This window comes from Geotrypetes seraphini, chromosome 4 (genome assembly GCF_902459505.1).
Source record: "Geotrypetes seraphini chromosome 4, aGeoSer1.1, whole genome shotgun sequence".
NCBI lineage: Eukaryota > Metazoa > Chordata > Amphibia > Gymnophiona > Dermophiidae > Geotrypetes > Geotrypetes seraphini.
Window position 1 is genome coordinate 41168512 of NC_047087.1, and position 15296 is coordinate 41183807.

Here is a 15296-nt window from a genome sequence, read left to right on the forward strand (position 1 = left end):
TCAGAGAAAAATAGAATCAATCGTGGCATAGTGTAAGGCAGTGTCTCGCAAACTTTCCAGCCGGTGGCACACTAAATCCGGTGCCCCAGCCAGAAAGCACCCGGAAGTGTGCAGAAGTCCATCTGGCTGCGACCCGCTTCGGTGGAGGGATCTGGAAGGTGCGGGGAGAGGTGGAGAGTCACTGGCCAGGAGAGTCATTTGCGCTGGCTGACTTCCTACAGGAGGTGCCTCTCTTTAGTTAAAACCTTTCCAGAGAGCTACATGCCTGGAAGTACCTTGCTTATCTTCCAGAGTGACATGTGAGCAAAAACCCTTGCTTAACCCAATCAGATTGACTTTTTGTGTAACAGTGATCTCTATCTATGAATTAGAACCGCACCCAGGACTCAGAGTGCCAGGATCATAAGTGAGCATTATTTCAGAATTCTGGGGACATAATCAATCTCAAGACCAGGAATAAGTAAAAGAAATGTCTGTATTTGTGCTATTAAACTACACTAAACAAAGTACTTTTTTTCCTTTTACCTCATGCTTCACTGTGCCCATGAGAGTTATTTCTCTCTGGAGTAACTAAGTGGGAGGTTTGTCGTTATCATTTACTTTGTCACCAATTTCTTTACCCACTTGCTTACACAAGTCCAGCTCTGCATAAATAGCAAAGGTAAAATTTACACATCACAAAAATGTTGGGCGGGGGGGGGGGGAGGTGAGGTGAGGGCGTGAAAATTTGAAAAGACTGCTCAACAAAATGTTAAATATCAGTGATATCCTTCAACTTGTTGGGAAGTTTATTCCATGAACAAGGCTCAGTCTTTGGTCTTTTTGACAAACCACTGCAAGAGTACAATCATTCAAAACCCTCTGCCATATAACTCAACTCTGAGGTAGGATGGCCAGTAGATATTGTTGTTGTTCAGCAGTCTTTTCAAATTCCTTTGTGAGCCTTGTTCATGGAATAAACTTCCCAACAAGTTGAAGGATGTCACTAGGCATGGTTATTTTGGTCAGTCTATGAGCCCCAATGGCTGGTAAGACCTAGGGTTGGGTTCAGAATGAGGGATCAATGATGAATGAAGGCTGTTTTATTATTCTGTGGCAAGTCTCTTTCAACTGAAAGGAAACTCTGGAATGAGCAGCCATTAGATTAAATAATTAAAAGGTGATGAGGAGTAATCTAAGGAAATACTTTTTTTACAGAAAGGATGGTGGATGTGTTGAATAGCCTCATAGTGGAGATGGAGACTGCATGGGACAAGCACATGGATTTTCTTGGGGCGAGAAAGATGGTAGATGGTATGGATGGGCAGACTGGATAGATCATATGACCTTTATTGTCATAATTTTTCTCTATTCTGTTTCCCACAGCCTGAGTAACACAAAATCAGTGGTAATAGTCTTTATTTCACTCTGCTGAGCTTTTCCACTTCTCAGATCCACCTCTTCTTTCTTTCAGGAAAGTAGCAACAAGATATTTTTGGGCCTGTGAGAAGCAGCAGGAAATATGACCACTGTAATCTTCCCCCTTCCCTAAGCAAAGCAGCACTAGAAGTACCCTTTAGTTAGTTGAAAACAGTTTTTATTGAACAACAGGAAAATGAACATGGAATTCAACAGAAGGAACAATACATGTTCAAAAGGGTTTATACAGAAACAAACTCCCATCAGAACATCCCCCCAACCCCTCCCAAGAAGGACAGAAAAGAAACAATCAATAATGAACCAGGACCTAGAAAAGAAAAGACCTGCGTGGTCAAAAGTAAGCAAGTAGAAATAGCAAAAGAATACGCTGTCTCCCTAGCCTTCTCCCCACAATAGTTAATTGTGAAGGCTGACGCAACAATGAAGTGCAACCAGTAAGTAAAAGTCAGAAAATCTGAGAGTCAGTGACAATATAAATATGTTACCAAGTTGAAGAAAAAACAACAACCAATATGAAATACAGTACAAGGAAAGAGCAAGTAACCCAAACCCACCAAACAGGAGAAGTCCCAACTTCACCAAAACGATAGCAAGGACATCAGGGCCCTAGAAGTACTCTTTAAAATACAGCATCTAGTTCCAATCATTCCATCTTAGTTACTAACCTAGTCACAAATCAGCTGAGAAAGCAACACAACCTGGAATAGCTAACTTCTCCAATGCTGAGCTACCAAAAATGAATGTATTTGCCCACTTTCAACCTTTAATCAGTCCCAGCTTGCTCCCATCATGAGGCTAGGCATCAGTCTCTATAAGGTAGAGCTGCAACAGTAGAGTTTGAAGGCAGCTCTTGTCTTTCCCCCCAGTATTTGAAATCACTGAAAAGACCAGTCCCCTTTCCCTTCTCAACAAACGCTTTTTCATCCCAATCCAGACCTCCATGACAAAGTTTGGAGTACCTGCTATAGATAAAGGAAAACTGATTCAATGCTTTTTAAAATTAAATTTATATACAAAAAGAAACACATACAATTTGTTCACATATGGGTGAGTAAGTTGGTTCCCTGTTTTTGTCAATCAGCTTTTCCTCCTGGCACAGGAGGATTCAGTACCTGAATAGTTCTGTGTCTTTAAGAGTGTCTGAAGATCGACGCGTTGACACTTCCGGTACTAACGATAATGCACCGGGAGGATTTAAACCCAGCCTGCATGCCATGGGTGTAGGAGACGCGCTTAGTGCCCGATTAAAAGGTATGTCCTGCATTGGTTTTTATTGTTACTTTGAGAAGATATATATTGACCCAGTTTTAACGCTATGTTCTGATTCTGGTAACAGTTCTGATCGGAGATGTTACACCCTGAGGTAGCTGAATAGTGAAACACTGGCCACCGTCAGTGTACCGATCAACTAAGATAAGTTGAATTGTTCATCTATTATACATTATATACATATATATTTTTCATTACATCTTGAAGTAGTGCAGTGTCTTTTTAATATAAAGGAGGTTTTTTTTAGCCAGTGAGGTGAACACTCCACCACCGTTATTCCACCATTGTGGAGATGGGAGGGCCCTTGTCTGAGGCTTTTTCCTCCGTTTAAAATTGGCATTTTAAATCTGCACTTTGATTTTTATCACACCATCAGACAGTGTGCATCTGACCTTTGTGAAAGTGTTTTGTTACATTAAACCCTGTAAGCCCAGATGGACTGCTAAAGCAGGATATACTCAGCTGCAGTTCAGCTATTTAACTAAAATTATGAGCATCTTCAAAAAGTTTCCACATTTTTATTTTTTTAAACGCTATTTATTAAATATCTAAAAAGCAAATTCCATTACTTTTCCACATAATCACCCTTTTTTGAGAAACATTTTTCAAAGCATCCTACTAACTTTTTAATGCCATCAGAAAAAAAATGTTTTTGGTTGAGGAAAATCTTCTGCCCCTTAAAGCTTCTTTGAGTGCTCCATAAAGGTGGAAATCAGATGGTGCTAAATCTGGACTGGATGCTGGATGCTCCATGACTTCCCACGTTAATTTTCTGAGTGTTTCTGTTGAGAGGACTTAATAAAGTTTTCACTTCTTCATGATAATGGGCCAAGTGTCAGGACAAATGTCTAAGCGCTTATGCTCCTCTGTCAGTTCCTTAGGCCCCCAACTGGCCCCCACTTTATGGAAGTTAAGACTGTCATGAATCAAAGAATATGCAGATCCAACACTGACATTCAGCTTTTCTGCCATCTGATCAACCGCAGTTCTTCTGTTTTCGTGAATCAGTTCCAGGGCTTTCTTCTTTCTGCGTGGTAGTGGCTGCATCAGCAACATTCTTATGGCCATTTTCAAACATTTCTATCTACTCATAGACGACTCTATGAGAGAGAACTTTGTCCCCATTTTGAGCACACATGGTGATGAATTTCTGTTCCCAGTACACCTTCTGTCCATAAAAAAGTACGATAAGATCATTGTTCCTCTTTGGTGCAAATTGTAAGTTTAGCAGCCATCTTCTACACAGCGTAACAGCTCTCCCACTACCTGCAAAGTGAGCCAGCTTGCCTGACTCACTAGTCACAAGACGTTCTACAACACGCCCTCTTACCACTTCTCCCACCCCAATTTTCAGCAAAAATATGAAAGTGCGGAAACGTTTTGAGGAGCGCTCATTTAAAAAAATTAAATAAACAAAAACAGAGGGTTTATAATTTCTTATAATTTTCTGTCCCTGGAGGGCTCACACTCTAAGGGCCTCGTCTATTAAACTGTTCTAGCAGTTTCTAGTGCAGGGAGCTGCCCTGAATGGCTCACGCTGCTCCCGACGCTTATAGAGTTCCTATGAGCATCAGGAGCAGCGCAGCTCTCTGTGCTAGAAATTGCTAGCGCAGTTTAATAGAAGAGGGGGGTAAGTTTGAACTGGAGCCAATGGAGGGTTGTGACTTGCCCTAGATCACAAGGAGCCACAACAGGATTTGAACCAGGGGCCCCTGGGTCTCAGCCTGTTGCTTTAACCATTAAACTATTCCTCCACTGGATACACAGATCTTATCTCTTTACAGATGTCCCCTTTTGGATTCAAGTTAAGGACAAATAAAGAAAAGTTAAAGTTGACTGTTGTAATCCACTGCATCTTTTGAGTCCATTAAAAGAGGATAAATATGTTTATACTTTGGCTCAATATTCATATATATAGTGAGATCATGTCCAAACTCAACTCGATGAAGCCTACTATCTTTCTTCCTAAGATCCTCTCTCTTTTTATCTGTAGTCAGAACTGGTGGTTTCTTTGCTCCTGTCCAATCTGGCTCTTCAGGATACAGCTCATCACCTGGCAAATACAATACAATAGTTTAGCACCATACAGTGCTATGTCTGGTAAAATATTTGTGCCCAATGGGATCTATTTAAGAGCACAAAAACCTTCAGCCTACAATGAACAAAATCAAATGAACATTCCTCCATTGGTTTGTTTCAGTTCATTCTAGTCATAAAAAAGCAGCACCATGTAAGAAAGCAGTCTCCTAAATCTGGATTTCCTCAGTATAAACTACTTCCTTTTCATTAAATAATCTGAAATTACTTTTTCTCAGTGGCAAGTAAACAAGTGTTTAATCGATTCTATTTTGGATATTTTTTTTTTTTGCATGCCAGATCTTTACAGGGCCAGCATATTTATTTTTTTTGGGGGGGTGGCTTTAAATAGAGCATTTTCCCTGAACCCCCATGCTACTGGGGACCCCAAACCTGCCTAAATCTGTTGGTTGGGCTTTGGTACCCACTTCTAAATTTCTGCCCTGTGCTCCAGCATGTTTTACACCAGCTCTGGATCCTTCAATGATTCTTCATTTCCAACTAATAAAACCCACCAATCAGTGCCCCAGCAATTTCAGATTGTGTCTATATACTCTTTGAATGATACTGTTTTTGATTTGGCTAAAGCTGAAATCCTGGCTCCTGAGGATAATAGGATTTTGATGTTCTCTTCTTGAGTTTGAATCCCAGAGTACTGTATAAAACTAGGATTAATAATAATAATAATAATAACAGCTTATATACCGCAATACCGTGAAGGATTACTAATTGCTACAAAATAATTTTAATCTATTTTCACTGCTGTAAAATTGTAATATAATAAAATCAATAGAACAGAAAGAAAAAAATGAAGCCAAAGAATTCCAGGTCAATCTACTCCCCGACCCAGAAGCTCACTTGGAACATTCTGCTACTATAGCAGTAATTGAATTAATATATTAAACTTTTTGATGCTGCTTTCAACTCCTAACTCCCACTCAACATAAAATTACATATGTCAATCCTATCATTCTCTGCAAGAAACTCCAATCCCTATATGTCCTGTCTAAATTAGATTTTAAGCTCTTCTCGGCAAGGACCATCTGTTGCATGTTAAATGTCCAGTGCTGCATATGCTTTTCAGCACTATAGAAATAATAAATAGTAGTAGTAGGTACTATAAATATTTGTATGTGGTAAGAGGTACTTCTTAAACAGCTGCTTAATGCATTATGTAGTCCTGGCTAGTCAAGAGTCAAACTGGGTGGACTGAAAGGCTTTCTGGAACTTAAGAATGTGTCAGCACCAAATAACCTCCAGATCCACAACTGCTACTGCACTGTGGAGAGAAGGGAGTACGGTGTGTGTTTGTGGGGGGGGGAACTATTATGTTCATTAAAAAATGGTCCACCTTTATACATTGGTAAGTATAATGAAAAATGTTCTGTAGTTTTGTTCAAGGTAGATTTGATTTAAATCAAATCAATTTAAATCATTAGTCTTAAAGACTTGATTTAAATCATGGCTTTCTACAGAAAGACTCATTCTTGCTGGTATAATTAAAATATTCCCAAATTGGGTCTCTTTTATTGCCTGCTATTATAGGTTTTCTCCTCCAAGGAGAGATTATTATGATAAACCTCAGGCTACACAAAGATTCCAAGACTTGTGAAGTATTCTGTTCAAAAAGTTTTAATTTCCTTTCTACTGCTTGCCCCTCCCTCCTCACATTTAGCACTTAAGAGTAGTGCTGCCCGATTCACGATTCGAATCGGTTCACTGATTCAAATCAGGTGAATCGATTCGAATCGGTTCGTTTTTATTAAAAACCAGACTCACCGATTCAGCCGCAAGACGAGTTCGGGCTATTTCACGTCGCTGGACTCTTCCCATCTAATGTAACTTCCGGTTTTGCAAAACCAGAAATTACATCGGAAGAAACAAAAGGAATGGTGGGAGAGTCAAGCAGCGAGCGAACGGACCTCATGCAGCAGACCTCGGCACTCACCAGCAACAAATACTAGTTTTGGCTGGCTCTTTCCCCATGATTTAATATCCAGTTCAGGCAGTAAGTAAATACATCGGCAGGGGGGCTGGGGATGGAAGCTCCGAATCGGCAGAGGGGCAGGTGAGTCTTGGGGGCTGAAATTGGCAGGGGAGCTGGTGAGTCTTGGGGGCTGGGGATGGAAGCTGAAATCGGCAGGGGGCTGGTGAGTTTTGGGGGCTGAAATTGGCAGGGGGGCTGATGAGTCTTGGGGGCTGAAATCGGCAGGGAGGCTGATGAGTCTTGGGGGCTGGGGATGGAAGCTGAAATCGGCAGGGGGCTGGTGAGTCTTGGGAGCTGGGGATGGAAGCTGAAATCGGCAGGGGGCTGGTGAGTCTTGGGAGCTGGGGATGGAAGCTGAAATCAGCAGGGGGCTGGTGAGTTTTGGGGGCTGAAATCGGCAGGGGAACTGGTGAGTCTTGAGGGCTGGAGATGGAAGCTGAAATCGGCAGGGGGCTGGTGAGTTTTGGGGGCTGAAATTGGCAGGGGGGCTGGTGAGTCTTGGGGCTGAAATCGGCAGGGGGGCTGGGGATGGAAGCTGAAATCGGCAGGGGGCTGGTGAGTCTTGGGAGCTGGGGATGGAAGCTAAAATCAGCAGGGGGCTGGTGAGTTTTGGGGGCTGAAATCGGCAGGGGGGCTGGTGAGTCTTGGGAGCTGAAATCGGCAGGGGGGCTGGTGAGTCTTGGGGGCTGGGGATGGAAGCTGAAATCGGCAGGGGAGCTGGTGAGTCTTGGGGGCTGGGGATGGAAGCTGAAATCGGCAGGGGGACTGATGAGACTTGGGGGCTGGGGATGGAAGTTGAGAATTGGCAGGGGCCTGGAAAAACTGAGAATCAGGCAGGGAGGCTGGGGAAACTGGGAATGATTTGCTTCGGAGAAGCTGTGAATCTATGTTTCTAACTATTTTACAGCTATGTTATAGTTTGTATGTTCCTATTTTTGACATGATATTGCTTTGGTTAAATAAAATGTTTAAACTTAAAAAGCTGTGTCATTAACAGTGAATTGAATCGAATTGAAAAATTGATTCAACAGAGTGAATCGAATTGAATCGAATCAAAATATTTTTCTCTGAATCTTGCAGCACTACTTAAGAGGTAAGGGTTGATTCTGTGTACATTGATTTGCCAAGGAACAATGGGGGTCAAGGTCTTTTTTCTCAACTCTGTTTATTTTATAACATTTTTGCTGTGAAAAAGCATGTTATCTCTGCAGACACAAATTCACAGTTTTGAAAAATGCAAAACCAAACATCTGTGATAATATCTTCTAGATAGAAAAATTGCCCATGACATTATGAATGGATTAATGGAATTTATTTACCAAAAAAATTAGACATTGCATGAATATACAGCCTCAGGCTACATAATTAAAAAACGAATCCTTATTTCATGATCAATAACTTTTGGACTATAATGTATCTTAAATAGAAAATTATCTATAGATAGATTTTTCCTTAAAAAAGTATTTTATTTAAAATAATTCAATTTAAAAAATCAAATTTTTTTGATTAAAAAAAAAAAAAAAACAACCATTGATTTTTATCCACCCTGGTTTTGTTAATTTTGAGGTCCATTTATTAAGGCACACTAATTGATTTAGCGCAAGCTAAATGCTAAGGCACCCTTAGAATATAATGGATGCCTTAGCATTTAGAGCGCACTAAATCAGTTAGCGCGCCTTAATAAAAGGACCCCTTTATTCTATAATCTTGACAGTTTGTAATGTCATTTTTGAACACCAATTAAGTTGTTTAAAAATAAATAATTATTTTCCAAACTTTTGGGCATTTTTTCCTCATAATTTAACCTATTAGAACTTTTTTAGGCATTCACTGTATGCCCAGAAGAAAATTAAAAATGTGTGCAATTGTAGGTCTACACATGTACAAGCAAGTTGTATTCACTAAGGGCCAAATTCTCCGAACAGTGTCCTGAAGTTAGGCAGTGGCAGGCGTCTTACCACCATCTAATGAACCAATTGGGATGAATGTTTTCTAAAAAAAAAAAATTCAGGCGCCATTCTTAGGCGCCTGTCTCGTGCCTACAGAGGCACATAGGGATGCCTACGGCCGACATGGGCGTCCCTATGTGTTTCCATAGGTGCAAGACTGGCACTTTAAATGTAGGCCTTTAAAATATTGGCCTATATTTAAGGTGCCTATATAAAAAAAAAAAAAAGATGCGAATGTGGTACCTACCGGTGACTGACATGCGGCAAGTGTCACTTCCAGAATCAGGCCCTAAGTTTTTAGACACGCGACCAATTAAGTTATTATGCTCCCATAGGGAGCAACCTGTCTGTTTGGTCTGTTAGGAACCTACATTTGATATCAGTGCTTGAACAATACTTTACAAATATCTGCCACATTTTATATATTGTTGCAGAAGAGAAAGTTTGACTTTCTGTTTCTTGTTCTTTAAATATTAGTTACAAATTCTTTTTTTTTTGGGGGGGGGGGATATTTGTCTGTCTAACTAAACAACCTGTTGCGAGTGGCGTCAATTTACCTTTTGGCACCTGAGAAGAAAAATCTTATGTATTCACTGAAACAGCAAAATAGTGTTTTTATTTGTTTCATGCCACTGTAAATAATATGTTTTTCTCATTGTGAATGTACCTGGTAAGAGCAGTATGCCACCATCTGATGTGAACAAGATAACAGGCAACCAGCATTCACATCCTTCTAAAGCACGGTGAAGGCTAAATCTGTGCAGCTCACGGAGAGAAGAAAAATGACATATACGGCTCAGCTCATAAAACTGAGGTGGCCCAAGCTGTATCTTCTTATCACTGAACAGTTTAATCGCTTCTGGAGGAGCTAACCACTGTAGGATGAGGGGGAAAAAATTTAACAGATAAAGTATATATCAAGCACAGTTTTACCATGTACACTTCTTTTAGCACTCAGAAATCTTGTAATTTCAAAGGATTAAGGCCCAGATGCACTAAAAAGGATAAGTAAGACCATATGGGTCTGCTCCGATCCGATTTTTGGCCGATTCAAAAAGCTACTCATGCACTATAAAGTTTGCATTCAAAAGATTCACACAGGCCTTCCCTCCTCAGTGCATCATGTGATGCACAGGAGTGGCCTAAGGCCTCTCCCCATGCATCACATGGGATACAGAGGGAGGAGCCCGAGGTCCTGATTGGCTCAGATGTCTAAGTCCCCCTCTCCTTGGGAGGGACCTTATGCATCTGAGCCAATCAGTACCTTGGGCCATCCCTGTGCATCACATGATGCACCAAAGGAGGGAAGGCCTGCAATTTTGGTTCAGTGGCCTTGAAGGTGGAAGAACTGTGCTTCCCTCCTGCTTCCATCTTCAAAAAAAGGTATGGTGGGCGGAGATTTGGGGGAGCATCCAGTGGCAGCAGGGAATGGGCCTTCCTCCTGCTGTTTCACTGTTGTTGGGGGGAAGTGGTCAGCATGGCAGGAGGGAGTAGGTATCCCTTCTACCATTTTTTCTCGCAGGGGACCGGGTCGCCATAGCAGGAGGGAGTAGGCATTCCTCCTGCCGTTTTTACTCCTGCGGAGAGAGGTAGGTCAGTTCCTGGTGCAGCAGGGAGTGGGGGGGCATCCAGGAGGGCCATCATCAGTGGGGATGGTGCCCATTTAAAAAAGTGCTAAACTGTGTTTAGACAAGTAAGCTACTGGTTTTGACCGGTCGCTTTTTTTGGATTGCTAAAAGTGATCACTTTTTTTTTTAGTGCATTGGGAAGCTATGTTAGAGCATCAATCGCTCTATTAGTTTATATGGCATTTCCGTATTAATGGGCTTATTTGCATGGTCAGATTGAAGAATGAACAATTATTTTCTGCATTGGGTTGGCAAATGCGATCATCGCTACAGCTGTCAAAACAGGTTTAGCAATGATCGCTGGCTTTAGTGCATCTGGACCCGAGTCTACCAAGAGATCTTACATTATCTTAGCTGAACCTTTTACATTGATATGCTGAGTATTTTGACTTTGGCGAGTGTTATGATTTTTGTAAAAAGACAAAAAAATTTAGGGGTGCTTTTACTAAAGCTTAGTACATGCTAATTTCTGCACATCTTAATTTATACCTTTGGATCACATGGTACTTTACACACACTGTTAGTAACAGGGTCCTTTACCTGGCACCCAAGAAATAACTTTTCCTCTACGTCTAGCTTAGTTTCATTCTTTTGTTTTGGACCCATGTGTTTTCCCTCTCCTCTTACGCTTTTACATAAGAACAAGTTGGCGGCTATGCAGGCAATGGAACTGAGGTTTGTACAGATCTCTGGACAAATGCCTAACCTAAAAAAATTTTCTGGCAGAGATATCCCATCATACAGTTGAATTAGAAAATTGTGTTTCTGTGAAAGCAGGTATGATTGAATATTTATCTGAAAAAGAGAGACCAACTCAAAAATTGGGAACAAAACAGAACATCTTAAATGTCACAAGAATACTGTAAAGTCTATATCGGCATTTAAGCTTTTAGGTGAAAGACTGGAAGGAACCACAATATAATTTGGTCATTTTATATGTTTTATATTACAATAGCTGACTGTATCCAATAAACTATTATATCCCAGGCTGATGTGCATAGTTCCTTTGCCACTTTCCTTTTGTTGCACAAATGAAATGCACCTCGTAGCCTCTTTGAATTAGAGCCTTGTGCTCAAGAGTCATGCCATAAGACCAAAGTGCTGGGGATTCTCCATGGGAACTGATCTCTGACTGAGAAGACCTTAATGAAGAGGAAGCTTGAGGCTCTTGTCCCGCTGAAGATGACGAGATCCGCATACCATGGACAGAGAAGCCAGTCCAGGGCCACTAAAATCATGAGACCTGGATGAGTTGCAATCCTGCGGATGAGGTGGCTCATTGTGGGCCAAGGTAAGAAGACGTAAAAGAGATCCTGGCTTAGCCAGGGGTGAACTAACACATCCAGCCCTAAGCTTCCTGGCTTGGTTCTTCAACTAAAGAAGCGTATGACTTTCAAGTTCTTGGCAAAGCCATCAAGTCCTTTGCTGGTCTGCCTCAATGATGCACAATGAGCTGGAACGCCTTTTGAGAGAGAGACCATTCCCCTGGGTCCGGGACTTGTTGACTGAAAAAGTCTGCTTGAACATTTTCTACTTCAGCCATGTGCGCAGCGGAGAGAGCCTGAATGTGCAACTCCACTCACTGGAAGAGCATCTGTGCTTCCAGACACAATGGAGCACTTCTGGTGCCTTACCCCCCTATCAGTTTACATATGATACTACTGTTGTGTTATCGGAAAACACTTGTACCACTTTTCCCTCTAGGGCCTTCTCCAGATTTCTTAACGCTAGCCTGTTGGCACAAACCTCTAGACAGTTTATGGACCACCCCTTTTGATGATGAATCCACTGGCCCTGGATGGAGTGATCTCCATAATGGGGTCCCCGGCCGAAAAGGCTGGCATCAGTCATAAGAGTTACCCGTTCCACATACCCTTCGACAAGGAAGCGGCTTGAAGCTGCCGGCGTAAGCTGTTCCTCGCTGTCCATGTCCATGGGAACTGCATCTGAAGAGAATTACACTGAGGTGATCACTGAGACAGGAGAGACTCCTGTAGGGGCTGCATGTGTGCCCTGGCCCAGGGAACAACCTCCAGCGAGGTAGCCATGGAGCCTAACACATGAAGGTAGTGCCAAGCCATGGGGGTCAGAAGTACTACTAACTCCAAGATTTGTTTCTAGAGCTTCTGTTTGCGTGGCTCGGGAAGAAAAATGTGGTCCTGTGCCATGCCGAACTGAATACCCAGATAGTTGGTTCTAGCTGCTCTTCTTGAAGTTGACAATCTAGCCCAGCCTTTGCAGGAGAGCCACCACCCTCCGCACTGCCTGCTCACACTCTGGCTTGGATGGAACTCTAATGAGCCAATTGTCCAGACAGGGGTGTGCTTGGACCCTCATTCTGTGGAGATGAGCAACTACTACCACTATTACTTTGGTGAAAGTGCGGGGAGCCATTGCCAATCCAAAGAGAAGGGCTAAACATTTGAAATGCTGCTGGAGAACATGAAATCTTAGATATTTCCTGTGACCCATGAAGATGGGAATATGAAGATAGGCCTCTGTTAAATCCAGAGAAACCAGAAATTCTCCTGGAACCACCGCTGCAATGACCGTTCGGGCTGTTTCCATATGGAAACGTGGAATCTACAGCGATACATTGACTGCCTTGAGATCCAGGAAGGGCCTCCAGTCCTCTGCGCCTTTCTTGGGCATGATGAAGTATAAGGAATATCTGCCTAAGCCTGATTTTTTGTCAGGTTCTACTGCGTGAAGCATGGCTCCAATCCTGGCCTCATTTTTCAGCCTCCTGGCTGGAGAATATATAAATAAATCCATTGGTCCAAGATCAGTTCCCATTCCCTCCAAAACATTGACAACTGCCCCCCAATTTGTGGAGGTGGAGTTCCGAGGTTGACATCATTGGGACTTTTTGGAGGAAGGGTTGATGCAAAATCAAGAAGTCTGCTGGTGCCTGGGATTGCTATTGTACTGTCTGTACCCTTGGAAGGATCTCAGAGGAGCTGAAGTTATTTTGGCAGGAAGGACAAAGGACATAAATTGCTTTGACTCCCACCTTTGGCTGATCAAACAGTTCCTGAAACTCTGGGGCCATGGGATAAAGCCTGGACATAGCTTTTGCCACCTTTAAAGGGTCTTCAGGGGTCTCCCACTGTTCTATGACCATAGCAGTGATGTCTGGGTGTGCTGGAAATAGGAAGTCCAAGTATTGGAGTGGCTCACTACTGTACATTGAGAGATGGAAGGCTGCACTTCAATTCCTTGACTGCATCCACAATAAAATGGTGATAGCCAAAGTGTAGAGGGATCATCACCCTGATCGGGGCCACAGCAGCATCCTGCTTGATGAAACCAAAAATGGAATCATAGTCATCCAGGACAGAGTCAATGCATTGGGATAAAAGAGGCTTGGAATCTGACTTCCAACTTGGCCAATCTGGATGTGAGTGGTCATTGGCACTGAGAACTGGATAACTGATCTCAGGAAGACACTCCCTGGAAAGTGTGATGCTGTCTGACTGTGGAATACAGCCCAGGTCCGTTAAAAACGTTCTTCACATGAGATGGACAAATTCTGGGAAGAAACCTTGCACAGGGGCAATAACTGACCCCTGATAGACCTCTGTTGAGGCTTTCGTGGGATCCACGAACTCCATGTGCTGGTGCTTTGCACTTTTGCAAGCTTTGGATACTGGGTAGGATTTTCTCCCCATCTCCCTGACTCAGGATGCTTCCCCAGCCCAGAAAGACATGGATGGGGCTAAGCTCCCGCCCCCTCTTGGTGGTATATGCATGTTCCTCTGCTGGCAATCTGCGCAACTGACACATGGATTCATGCAAGCACATACTGAGGAGTCCATTCCTATTGATTTGTGTAAAAATCAAGGGGTTTTGAGGCAGAAAAAAAAATCCAAGAAAAATCACTGCCAGAAAAATCATGCGAAAAATGGCCCATGGAGACTTAATTTAATAATAAAAAACTAAAAAATAAGGGTTTTAGAGGTGGCATACCCTACCATTGGAAACCTTCAAAAATGATTTTTTTCAGACCAACCAACCCCCCTCCCCCCCAGTTTTCCCATTGGAAAATTGGGTTGTACACACAGTTCTGTGTAGTGCTTGTTTGTCAGCTTTTTCCTTCAGTTGAAGTGAAGGGAAAAGACTTTCTGCCTTAGAAACTTCACCAAATTACTCCAATCCTTTAAGTCTTCAGGCTGCCAGTAGGACTGACCCCAACCGAAACCTCCACCCTCATGGAACCTTGAAGCGCAACAGGGGCAGGAAATACACAGCTGGCATCTTGATATCCCGAGGGTTCTTACTCAGGGTGCCCTCAGCCTGCACTTAAGCCTCTGAAAAAATTCAGAAGACAAGCTGGCTTCCAGAGGAATGGACTCCAAGTTCTGAAGTGGTACACAGCAGGTTGATCCCACGGATCCACCCGAAAGTTTGCTCTATGAAGCTGCAGTCCAGCTCCATGGAACCTGCATCCGTCCCCAGGCAGAGATCCCCTGAATGAGGAGTCTCAAGGCACCGAAACTGCCAAAAAGAATGAACTTTCATGGATAAAAAAAAGAAAAATAAAGCACAGTAGATCAGAAGCACCTCTGCACGGTTCACTTGCAGAATGAAAAAACTGAAGGGGCCACTATTCTCCATTGCAATGTGGGAGGTGCTGAAAGCTGTGTCACTTCTGCCAAGACCTGGTTCGCGTGTTGGAATTGAACATCATATGTACAGAATCCAGAGTAGATGTAACAGAACTGGTGTTAACACAGGCAATCTTTAATTTGCTCACTGTGGGTACAGTAGGAAAGTTGGAGATTTGCTTTAGGTTTCTAGGTCTGGCTTTAATGTTATTTCTATGAAGACAGTTCTCTAATTCTCCATACCTGCCCTGATCCTTGATGACTGCAATTGTGAAGTACATAGTACCAGTGAATGATTCAGCAAGTAGGATAAAAACCTTTGATACTCACCTAGGATGAAAGTGAGAGAGGGAGTTAAATA

General features: G+C 42.5%; 1 protein-coding gene across 3 annotated transcripts in view; it reads right to left on the bottom strand.

Annotated features, from left to right (window-relative positions):
• Window positions 1-1904: 1904 nt before the first annotated feature.
• Window positions 1905-15296, bottom strand: part of NUDT19 (nudix hydrolase 19) — a 69057-nt gene continuing 55665 nt past the window's right edge. For all 3 annotated transcript variants that reach the window (XM_033940975.1, XM_033940974.1, XM_033940973.1), the window contains 2 exons: window positions 9368-9575; window positions 1905-4741 (listed from right to left, as the gene is read on the bottom strand). In XM_033940975.1, the coding sequence (XP_033796866.1) occupies window positions 4515-4741; window positions 9368-9575 (435 nt within the window). In that variant the 3' untranslated portion in view covers window positions 1905-4514. The remainder of the gene's footprint in view (window positions 4742-9367; window positions 9576-15296) is intronic.